The sequence below is a fragment of the Scophthalmus maximus genome, chromosome 1 (genome assembly GCF_022379125.1).
Source record: "Scophthalmus maximus strain ysfricsl-2021 chromosome 1, ASM2237912v1, whole genome shotgun sequence".
NCBI lineage: Eukaryota > Metazoa > Chordata > Actinopteri > Pleuronectiformes > Scophthalmidae > Scophthalmus > Scophthalmus maximus.
In genome coordinates, this window is record NC_061515.1 from 9,893,483 (window position 1) to 9,905,000 (window position 11,518).

The 11,518-nt window shown below is 48.4% G+C and overlaps 1 protein-coding gene across 4 annotated transcripts in view; it reads right to left on the reverse strand.

The window, feature by feature from the left end:
- Positions 1–351: 351 nt before the first annotated feature.
- Positions 352–11,518, reverse strand: part of kirrel3l (kirre like nephrin family adhesion molecule 3, like) — a 33,003-nt gene continuing 21,836 nt past the window's right edge. For 3 of the 4 annotated variants that reach the window (XM_035635801.2, XM_035635810.2, XM_035635793.2), the window contains 13 exons: positions 11,245–11,394; positions 9,106–9,263; positions 7,491–7,641; positions 7,260–7,365; positions 6,769–6,917; positions 6,519–6,646; positions 5,211–5,337; positions 4,948–5,048; positions 4,086–4,284; positions 3,199–3,318; positions 2,955–3,064; positions 2,708–2,797; positions 352–2,594 (listed from right to left, as the gene is read on the reverse strand). In XM_035635801.2, the coding sequence (XP_035491694.1) occupies positions 2,100–2,594; positions 2,708–2,797; positions 2,955–3,064; positions 3,199–3,318; positions 4,086–4,284; positions 4,948–5,048; positions 5,211–5,337; positions 6,519–6,646; positions 6,769–6,917; positions 7,260–7,365; positions 7,491–7,641; positions 9,106–9,263; positions 11,245–11,394 (2,084 nt within the window). In that variant the 3' untranslated portion in view covers positions 352–2,099. The remainder of the gene's footprint in view (positions 2,595–2,707; positions 2,798–2,954; positions 3,065–3,198; positions 3,319–4,085; positions 4,285–4,947; positions 5,049–5,210; positions 5,338–6,518; positions 6,647–6,768; positions 6,918–7,259; positions 7,366–7,490; positions 7,642–9,105; positions 9,264–11,244; positions 11,395–11,518) is intronic. The other variant, XM_035635819.2, reaches the window with a different exon arrangement.

Sequence of the window (11,518 nt, forward strand, 5' to 3'; positions counted from 1 at the left end):
CTCTCCTCCCCACCGTGAGCAGCGTGCCTACCTGGGGAACAGAGGTGACAAGACAAACTCATATTGTCAGATAATACCTACCTTTGTTACAGCTCTATCCTATTACCCTACAAGACGGGCACGTCGGCTTCAGGAGGTGGGGATACACGTACAGTGGGGGTTCTGCCATCTCATCTGTCTTCATTAAAAGCGGCGCACCACTGGGGGAATAGCAAAATCAACACAGACAGTGCCGCTAATTTATGTATTCATCACTGTTGCTACATGGGAAGCTTTGTTTGTCACTGTTCCCAATGCCCAAACAAAGCCACACACCAGGCTGATTAACTCTCAGGATTCACACCAGCCCAGTTTCTTTATCGGAAATGGTTTTATTTAAATATAAATATGTGTACAAAGGTACAAGCAACGATAGCTCCTTTTTTTTAAGCAAATAAAATTCTTAATACATTATTAAAAGCATAAACAAACAAATGGCAATTAGTCGTGTTCCAAGAAAAAAAGCTTAGTAACTGCATTCAATGATTGATGGACAACTTGGAAAAGAGAGTCTGTGGACCCCAAAAAAATCAACCAAGATAGAGACATATGTATATAAAGATACTTTACAATAGAGCAGCTTACACGCTGTACATTAAGGCTTATATAAAATATAAAAATAAAGACAAGCGATGATGTTTGCCTCTTCACTTTAAGTGACATTTGCTCTCTCACCAGGCTGCCCGGTAACAGCTTTGTAGACAAATGGCAGTACAGGCATTCATACTGAAACATCCAGGAAGAGGAATGCAACTGGGCCAGTCGGACCAACGTGTCAAACATGAAATGGACATGAATATTAACGCTGAAGAGTTTCACTAGACACATCATTTGCATGCAACAGAGAGAAAGTATGGGCTCAGCCATTTGTACAGATACTTAGTGTTTCAGGGTAGTACTGTTTCTTGTAAACATATTGAGACAATTTGATTGAGTTGTAAAACTTGAGAGTGTATGGTCCGCACTAGGACTACCTTTATACGCCTTGACCCCCGCCTGAGCCTGCCGAAGACGCTGCATTCATTTTCAAGTTTATTTCGAGTTCAAGATTGCCACCATTTTTTCAAAACCGCCACTTTTTTGATTGTTCTGGTAAAAAGCCGTTACTCTTCGTTTTACAATCGGAAAATACGGCAGAAAACAGTATCCTTGGTAGGACAGCGGTATTCTGCCTCAGCCCCCGTTTGCCCCTGTACAATTATCACCATCTTTGGGTTTTCATGGCCTCACCTTGTCCTTCTGGGTACAACAGACAGTTAACAAACACATTCTCTTCACAACTCCTTCCTTTATCCAACGCTGCTGAGCCCAACGTGTTAGGGGGTTATCATCAGAAGAAGCTCCAGGAATACAGCTCAGGCCAGAAGTATTCCGCCGGTGATTAGACTCTTCTTACGTACAGTGCCTGTAGCACTTGTTGGTCAGTCGAGCTAGCCTGTTGTGCAGAATAGTTTATGTCCATTTCTGTGTGTAGCTCTGTTTTTTGTTAATGATCGAGACACAAAATGTGCTTAAGATTCCTTTCGCATGCCAACAAAACATCCAATGAGAGACAAAAAATAGCTTGTTCTTGCATCTGTTTTTCCGCCCAAATATGTCTCGGATGGTAAGTATTTCAGCGGCCATGTTTGACACTTTTGTGTTGACACAAAGTAAACTCTGGAATGCGGGTACACAGCTACCCCAGTTGTTTTTGGATCCACTCGAATTCATTTGATTTGTTTTTCTAGTTGGCCCTCGCACTGACAGAATATCTCCACAGGTACTGGTTGTCACACAGATAACCTGGTGAGGTATCACACTGTAATCATTAGTTTGATTTGAACAACACAATCTGCTGAATTCTCCAGCTCAGCAGCTCTACTGTTCGCATTGTCGTAGATCCTGGCATCGGTCGGAACAAGGTCGGTTATCCCATGACCAAACGTGTCCTTCAAGGACCGTCCAAGTAAAGAAAGTCTCTGTTCGTGTTAGTCCAGCCACACATGTATGTGGAGGGGCCAATAGTTATCTACCCTCTGCTCCTGCACGCTTTTGATCTCCGTCTTTTCCTTGTCCACTCAGACGTGAGTCTGCATCCGCTGTGAGGGCCGGCCATAGTCAGACTGCTGGGAGGACACTTGTGAAGAGGCGTAGGAGAAGCGAGATGAGCTGGACACCTTGCTGGCCTGATCCGATTGGTCGTACGCGTCCACCTTCTCGTAAGAGGCAGGCTTGACGTAGCTGGTGAAGGCGCGACCGTAGGTGGCAGGTAAGTACGCAGAGCCACTGTAGAGGGGGTCAGTGGGGTAAATGCTGGCTGGCTGGGCAGCCTGCTGCTGCTGGGCAGCTTGCTGCTGCTCATACGAGGTTCTGCCTGCTGTGGTGGTTGCGTATCGCTGGGAGAAGTCATAGACTCGAGGCTGCGTGGCGTGCTGACCGTACATGGGGCTGGGGGAGGGCAGCTGCGACGGCGTGTAGACTGGACGTGTGTTGGGCACATACTCAGAGAATCCACTGCCGCGGATATGGCGGTCCTCGTGGCCGCGCACATTGTAGTAGCCATTGGTTGGGTCCTATACGAGGGGCAGTAGAAAACAAATCAGTACAGTAACATGTATAATGGATGTAAATAATGCACACAGCCTATTTATAAAGTGTTCCTTCAGCCAAGTGTTTTAAGTTTTACCTTGATGTCTGACCGCTCATCCTCCTCCTCTTCCAGAAGGTCACTGTGTTCTGTGCGCGACGTCCCTGGAGACTCGCTGCTGTTTGGAGCCTGAGGGGAGACCGAGCATTTTTGAAGAATTACTAGGATGAACAAGACCTCTCTTGAACAGGTACAGGTATTTTACAGTGTTAATGCGATTTTTTTCCCCCACCTAATGATCAATAGAGACATCTGGCACACAGAGACAGTGAACAAAGAAACTTACCATGGGCTCTTTGACGTCCTCCTCGTCGTCGTTGCCACGTGTAGCGTTGTGATCGCTGTGAACAATCTGAACTCTGATGTCGCTCTTAGAAAGACGGGTGCACCTTTTACCTGTGGGGATTGCAAAGTGTTTTTACTTGTATGTCAAAATTCACATTAAAATTTATCAAAATAGCACAAAAATGAAAGACTTGAATCTGTATGATTTGAAGAAATTGGCTGAGGAGTCTCTGGCTCATACTAACCGTTGAGCTCACCTTTGCCTGTGTGCCTGCAGCAGAGGGAGACCAGTGTGATGACACAGATGAGCAGGACACAGCCGCCACCCACTGCTCCACCAACGATTATCAACATAGGCAAGGCTTCTGCAACAAGAACGGTGATAGAGGAGGGAGAGGGGGAGGGATGAAATGAGAGATAGTGCAGCGTAAGTGTCAGTGTCAAGAGCGTGCAGATAGCAATAGATCCATTCATTTGTCTTGCTAATCCCAGAAACGTCAGCGCCTATATAAATTCATCTGCAGTGAGCCCTGACCTGCTCAGCTAGCGTATGCTCATGCGAGCAATCCCGACGTCTCACAGCCGGGCTATTGTCTCTAATCTCTCTGAGAGAAGGGTAACAAGGCCTGACATGCAATGAAGCAATAGACAGTAATCTAATTAAGGATTCCAGGAGATACCGCTGCCCATTTCTCTGGGGACCCCACTCTGCTCCGTTGATGTAAATTACCGGCGAGGACCTTATTTTTGGTGTCTGCTGCAACAAAGGCTTCCACTAGCATCAGTGCAGTGGTACCACTGCCAAATTGGAAGTTCACTTTAAAGGGGCTGCAGCCTGAAATGCTGAGCTCGGCTCTCAGACAGTGATAGAGGATATGAGTCCAACCACAAACACATGTGGCTTCCTCTAATTGACTTTTGTCCCCGATTCAATATATATGTTATGGGGCAAACATATTCATTAAAGGAACCATCTGCTGATTAAATCATATCGATCGGAGTATAATTAAGATAAGCAAAAGGCAAGGGGCACTGCTTTCACTTAATCTGGCCCCCTTCTTCAGATTGAGCTTTATCACTCTAACTTCTGCGCAGGGCTCTGGCGGGGATTAAAACTTCTGTCTGTGTGTACCTTGCTCCTTCAGCATGACCAGGGCGGTGCCGGTGCCGAAGCGGTTCCAAGCGGTGCAGTTGTAGCGCAGCTGGAAATCCTGCGCCAGCGTCTCAGACAGCACCAGCGACGAATGGACTCCGTGGTCGCTTGTAACCGTCTGCACTGAGTAACGACCAGAGGAGCCAGAGGACAGGCTCATGTCCCCAAAGGTCCACACCTGTGGAGAGGAGCAAGAGGGACAGACAACAGGGAGTAAGTCACTTCTCTATGAACAATTCCTCATCTGTGAGCAGAGCAGAGTCCTGCGCGGCTGTTTATCCTCAGATCCCTGCCCGCGGCTGACTGAACACCAGTTTCTCTCTCTGTTCTGCTTTCTCTCTGTTGACCTCTAAGGTGCTCCGCGGCTGACATGGCTCACAGGCTCATGTTTAAGCTGCCTCCCACGTCTGCCCTGCAGGTGAGGCCTAGGGAGGGTTAGGTAGCTGCACTGTGAAATAAGGCTCCTCTCTGCCGTCTCTAGCGCAGGGCCAGCAGGGCACCCGTCTCTCACTCCTCCTCACACCCTAATTATCCTCTCTCAGCCCAGCGTACGTTCAGCAGTTCAACGGGGTCAGCCGAGTGCTGCCTCTTGGGCCGCTAATTGAATGTGGTTCTGCTGAAAGCGGCGGGAAGCCGCTCCCCCACTGCTCCCCCAAACTCCACATTCGCTCCAGTCAATGTCCGTGCAATTACAGCCGTGAATATGTGTGCGGATGCATTTGTAAGCGTGCGAGCTAGAGGTGTGCCGGCGCAAAGGTGTGATGTGGGTGTGGTTAGTATTAACACGTAGGCTCTCAAACAAACGGGGATGACACACAACAAAAATGGGAGGCTCACTTACAATCTTGTCAGGCGGGGGGCTGCTTCCCACCCGGCACTCCAGCTTGCCCTTCGAGTGCTTCACAGCATGCTGCATGGCCTCCGCTGTGATGATGGGTGGACCTGACATGACAAAGAGAGCAGAGAGGTGAGAAATGAAATATAGAAGAAAAGGGATATTTTAAAAATAACTGATCAATTGTCAATCGATTTTGAAGCTACTTATTCGGCGGATCCCTCCAAACATCAAAGCAACCGTTTACTCTCTGAAAAGAAGCAGCTCACCGTTCACAGTCAAAGTGACATCTCTCTCCGCAACTCCTATCCGGGGTACGATGGCCTTGCAGGTGTATGTTCCCGCATCTTCTTGGGTAACAGCCTTCAGCTGCAAGGTGTTACTGTTGCTGAGCACCTAGTGAGACATCGGGAGAGACAAGTGAGAAGTGTGTTAGAGAGAGAGCGCGAGGAAGAGCAAGGCGCTGGGGAGAAGAGGCTGGGACCTTTATCAGTGGCCCACTCATCGTGGAGGCAGCGCAGAGGTGGGCTGACCATTGTAACAAATGCTGGTGGTTTCAGTTTAATTCCATTGTGAAGAGCTTTAATCACAACATTAGGCACTCCAGCCGCCGCTGGGTGACCGTGCTGCTGGGGAGATTGTTGTAATTAAACAGTGGGGACAGAGCGGGAGCGTACGCCGGTGTGAGTGGGCCCTAGCCTTTGGAGCTGCTACACTCACTCACTCCTTAGCTCATTGATCCTGTCATTCCATCAAGCTGTGATTAATCCATTTACACCCCCCCCCCCACAGCCCCCACAGCCCCCCTCTCACTCTCTCCAATTTTTTTTATTTCAACGCACATACAGAGTAACCCAATTAATCCATTACTCGTGGCTGTGTGAGGAACGGTGGCAGTGGGCGGATTAGAAAAATGTCTGCGCGTTTCCCTCAGAGGGGCTGATAGTGTTCACTCTTTGAAATGACAGCATCGCTTACACCATCCTGCAGCGCGCGGTACTGGGGGGAGTTTTCTCCCGCTTCACCTTAGAAATTGTATTAGTTGCCAGGAGAGAAGCTCCTATGGGATGTCACCACTGATGGTTTGTGCACTAAAGGACTTTTACCGGGATGATATAAATTGAAGGTAGAAATGTCCCATTTGTTCCAGCTACGAAAATGACTTTGAGGAAAACGGATAGTCAAGTGCAGTCGGCCAGTTTTAATGTCAGAAAAGCAGAAATGCCTCCCTCAAAGTTGCTGCGCATGTTGTAATTCTCCAAGTTCGAACCACCGCTTGGCTAACTTGTCGACTGATTGACTGACCAATTGATTGGCTTAGAGTTTTGACGGCATGTCATGTGCCTTGATGATACTGAATGGATCTGTCAGTGGACAGACAGTTTTCTGCCAGAGGCTTCGGCCCTATGGGAGCGCGGTGAGAGGAGTTGTTGAAGATTCAGCCTAAAAAAGAATGTGTGGGGGGAAAGTGTGAGGGATTCATGCCTCAAGGCCATGTGTGAATGTTTCTCTCTGGAGGTAGAGTGTTGGAAGCTTTACCACCAAGAGGAGGTGTTGGCTAGTGTTTATTGCCTTACCACGCTCGAGCCCTGCTTGGTCCAGGCCAGGGTCAGAGGAGGGTTTCCAGTCCATGCACAAGTAAAGGATGCATCCATCCCGATATCCACAGTCATTGGCTTTGGTTCCGACAGCAGTCTGGGGCCAACTAGGGTAAAGCCAAGTACAATCAATAAGAGACCTCTTTTACAATGACACACTCTTGAAGAAAATCTCTGGATACCCAGCCTGGCCACCGTGTCCAGAATGTTTGCTTCAAGGTAAACTCACATTGGACATCGACCAGGGTGCTGACGTTGGTGCTGCCCACAGAGTTGGACACCTCACAGGAGACCGGGTCTGTGAAGTAAGAGTAGTCCACTGTCACCTCAAGGCTGTCCCCGTTTGCTTCCGAGATGGGAACTCCTCCTTTCGACCACCTGGGACAGATGAATAATCACATTTTACAGTCGCATTAGTTCAGGGAAGATACTTAGGCTGCGCGTGTCAAAGTGGCTATTAGCTGATTAATGGCTGGTGCCAATCACAATCAAACGCTGCCAATCAAGCAGCCCATTTAGCTCACTGTACACATCTACTACACACTCGGCATCGTTGCTCTGCTTTGCTTGGTTTCGTCTCTACTTAGATGCCATGTTTGCAGCGTATCATATCTTGGAATAGACAAAAGATTGTGTCATTTTGAGATGTTGGTATCTGCTGGCGCTGTGTGAGGGATGCAATTACAGTGAGCATTTTAGATTAAAGCAAAGGATGGGTACCTGTATCCAGTGATTTCAGGATTGGCCGAAGCAGAGCAGATGAAGAGAACCTTGGCTCCCTCGGTCACTGTCTGAGGCTGGACTGACAGAGTCACCGAAGGAGGGTCTGTGCATTGGAGAAGATTGGTTTTAACGATCTAATGGCTCCCATCCATCTGTTAACAGTGCAACAGAATGATAGGTGGAAATAGCATGCACTCTGTGATGGTGGTTTTCAGGCTGGACACTCACGCTGGACATTGATAGTGACCGACGTCTGTAACCCAGCAGGGGCAGCTTGGTTAAGAACCCTGCATGTGTAGGTGCGTCCAGAGTCGCTATCCTCTGGGATGATTGGAAGCATACTGACAGCCGTCTCCCTCTTCCCATCCTCCATCGGTGTCTGTAGAAATGGGGTAAAAATGTTGACTGACTGTTAGAGGATGTTTTGCAGCAAGTCCGGACAACAGTTTACGAACTATATTTTCTGAAAGCGACTCCATTGCAGTAGGGGAGTGCAAAAAATCAGCTTGATGTTGAAAAAAGTAAGTCACTTTCCATTTGCGATCGCACCTTTACACTGCGGGTCTTATTTTTTCATGTGTGAGCCATTTAAATTTCCATCCCGCTCTCTGGCATGGCAGTTAAATCATATATTTTATGATGCAGCAGGGGATATTGTGCTGTTCCCACATTTCTGAGAGTGTTCCCTGTCAGCGCTCCTTATTTGTCATCATCTTTTAAATCTATTTACTGCTCACAGAAATCAATACGCCTAAGTGAGGAAAGGTGTAGATTCTGAGGATATGGCTCACTGCTCGCTCACTTTCTCCCTCTCTTCCTCACACACATACAAGGAAGAAACTGCGATGGCGAAGACGCCTGTGTGGTTTTTTTTGGGTGGTGACAGTGAGGAAGAAGTGTGACACATCTTTGGAAAAGAGCAAGGAAAGGATGATTCTTTTCCCTGGACAGTCAAATCAATGGAACAGGCCTTTCACTTCCTCAGCCAGACACAGAAAAAAAAAGTATTTTTATTCTCAAATCACATCACTCCCTGTCACCACCCCTCACTCAGACAAAGCGTTCTCTACCCCCAGTCTCACTTCTTAAAGTTATTAATTCTCAGTTTTTTTTCACAAAACTATCACCAAATAACTCTACGCTCATTCATCTCCATTATTCCTCTCCATTCGTCCTCTCTTCTCCTCTCCTCTCCTCTCCTCTCCTCCCTCGCCTCTCACTGCAGACTCTCGCCTCCTTAAATGTGGCGTTTAGTGTCATTTAGCGTGGTCAGGGAGCATGAAAAATGTGACACTTTCCTAGCCGTGGCTGGCTTACGCTCCGCCACATCCCGATTGTGTTTCTGCATTGTTGTGGGTGATTTCTTCTCAGCAGAAACTCTACTGTATGAAACACTCATGCCTGTCTGAGCTTTAGCATGCTCCAGTTATGCTGTAGTGTCGCTGCATTAGTGAGCAAAGGGGGGGGGGGGGGGGGGGGGGGGGGGGGGGGGGGGGGGGGGGGGGGGGGGGGGGGGGGGGGGGGGGGGGGGGTTGGGGTGGCAAGCTGGGGGGAGGTAGGGGGGTGAGGCATGAGTGAGAATGGTAGGGGGACTGCAGAGGGTGAGGGAACAAATCTTGCGAGAGAAGGGTGGTGATGAAAAAAAGGAAAAGACATGGACCGAGGAAGAAAGATGAGAAAAATAAAAAAGGAACTAGAGGAGAGGGAGTATTATACCCCAAGAGAAAATATTTCTGTTTTGAATAGCATTGCACTTATTTCTGCCCGCTGTTACATTTTGCAATATTGCGTGGGTGTTACTGATTGAACGATAATGCTGGGCAAAGATCTGCTCTCACTGTACCTTGGAATAAATTGCATTCTCCATGACCTCGCCGTCTCTGTACCAGGTGATCTCGGCAGCAGGCTTGGCCCCCGAGGCTCTGCAGGTGAGGTTGTGCGGCGTGTAGGCCTTGAGACGCACAATGGGGCCGCCCTCCACCACCGGGTCTGAAGGAGGAACTGTGAACCAGAACAAACAGAACAAAAGAAATGAAACAAACACCGAGGCAGCACAGAGCCACAAAGATGTCACACTGATATGGAGCATGTGTTGCTCTTAGTTCAGCGTCAATAAGGCACAGCAACAAAGGAGGCAAACAATATCTTCTTATGGCCGTGTGCCTTGTTTAACAAGGTGGTTTAAGGCAGTAGAAAAGTCCAAGAAACAAAAAACAAAGAGCCACTCAACCTTATTTATTTCCTCTGTGGGACTCGCATTATTACTCTATTTGCTCTGTTGCAGAGTGATGTTTCAACTGAATTGCTTATTTGTTCATTTATTTGCATGGTTTTGCACGCACCACTGGCAAGCCGAGCGTGCCACCCCTGATGAAGGCGTCTATCTCCCCAACCAATAAGAGAAGGCATAAACATGGGGTTTCTGCTGGCCTTCCTCGCTCCCTCCACCGAACCAATTTCACTGTGTGTATCTGAATTGTCAGAGGTCCTTCCGCTGCCGCGGCACGGACACTAATGGAATCCGAGTGCTAGGTGATTTTAATTTCCATGCCGATTCCCCTGACTGCACTCCCGCCGTTGACTCCTTTGACTGTGCAGGATTGCTTTGGTCTCATCTGGCCACAATGATTTTCAGGCACACATGCGGGCGCACACACACAGGCATGTAGCCGCATTGGAAAGGGCAACTTCTCTCTTTAACATTCCTTATGCCCAATGTAAACCCAAATCGCAGGTTCCTGAGCCGCGCGCCTGATTTTCAATTTGTTTACGTTCATTTGTCTTTATCATAATCTAATGTTCGTGAATCTCCAGCCTCTTCAGGGTACGTTTCATGTAGAATGACAGTTTTATCAACTTTCTTTGCCGCCTCCACACAAACGTGTTTATGGCCGTGTGTGGGCTTGCGATGGCCGCACTGCTTTGTGCTGCTCTGTGCAGCGCGGACAGTGACGCATGGAGGCGAGCTGACGGACAGGGGTGAGCTGTCTGAGGCAAATCATTCAGTTGAAATGCTGCAACGTTCTGCTTGTGATCTCAATTCGCTCGCCTTTTCGTGGCAACCCGTCTGTACTCACACTATGCACACCTTGGTGGCGAGGTGTTCAATCTACTGCAGTTCTGCAGATTCGAGAACAGCAGCCACCGTGGCCACGGCTCCGCACTGTGTTGTGGCACAAATTGCTGCACAATTCAATCTCACGGAACTCTTCCGCCTTCCTGTGCATCATTTGCTTTAATTTGAATATAAGACATGGGCAAATGACAGGTCTAATTAATGGGAGTGATATTCCTTTACATACCACCAGATGCCAGCAGTGCTTTGGAGATTTCAAACCCCACAGGACCTGGTTGCCCTCCCCCTCCTCCGCCACCCCCCACCCCCTACCCCGCCCCCATCCCCACCTCTGAACGTCTGTGTTAAGAAGTAGATCACTCACATCGCGTTAATGTAAAAACCGCCTTGCCGTTGACAAATGTTGTGGCTCACTGTAAAATGTGCTAACTGTGCAAACCCGGACTTTCAAGCGACTACACAAGTCATTTGTGACTGCAGCAATCACATTATCCAAGACATCCACAGCCTTGATTATCGCTACTGAGAGTGGAGGGGTTCCCTTTTTTCCCCCTCTCTCTGGCTGAATCTCAGGGCTGAGCTTTGCTGGGTCTCAATCATGCTTTCATGATTTCCACCAGGAAAGTGGACTTACAACGGGTCTATCGTCCAGTGGCGATAAGAAATTATTCTATGAATTGCAAATGACTTGAAGCGAATTTCAATGCATTTTCTATTTGTCGCTGTTAAGTTGTGTTTTGAAAGTGTGTGTGTGTGTGTGTTGTACAATTGTTATTCGTATCTTTGTCTTCACACTTCTGTATTTTGTGATGCAGACGCTCCCCTGATTGTTTCCAGGCGCTGCCAGCCTGCAGGCCTTGGCACGTGGGCCGGCGGTGAGGATCATGTATGAGCTGTGTATCTTACCTAGTACAGTGAGCTTGGCACGGTGGGAGCGCAGTCCCGCCTGTGTAGCTTGACACTCGTACACCGCGTCATCCGCCAACTCTGCCGAATCGATCAGCAAGCTGTGCTCGCCTGATAGCGGGTCGCCCATTAAAGAATAGCGCGTCCAGCCTGCGCGAAGCCAGCACAGAGAATGGAGTCAGGGACAAAACAAACAGGCAACAACACAACACACAATGAAAGGACCATAAAATGAACAGACTTGTGTCTGGAACAAAGGAGAGGGAAACGTGGC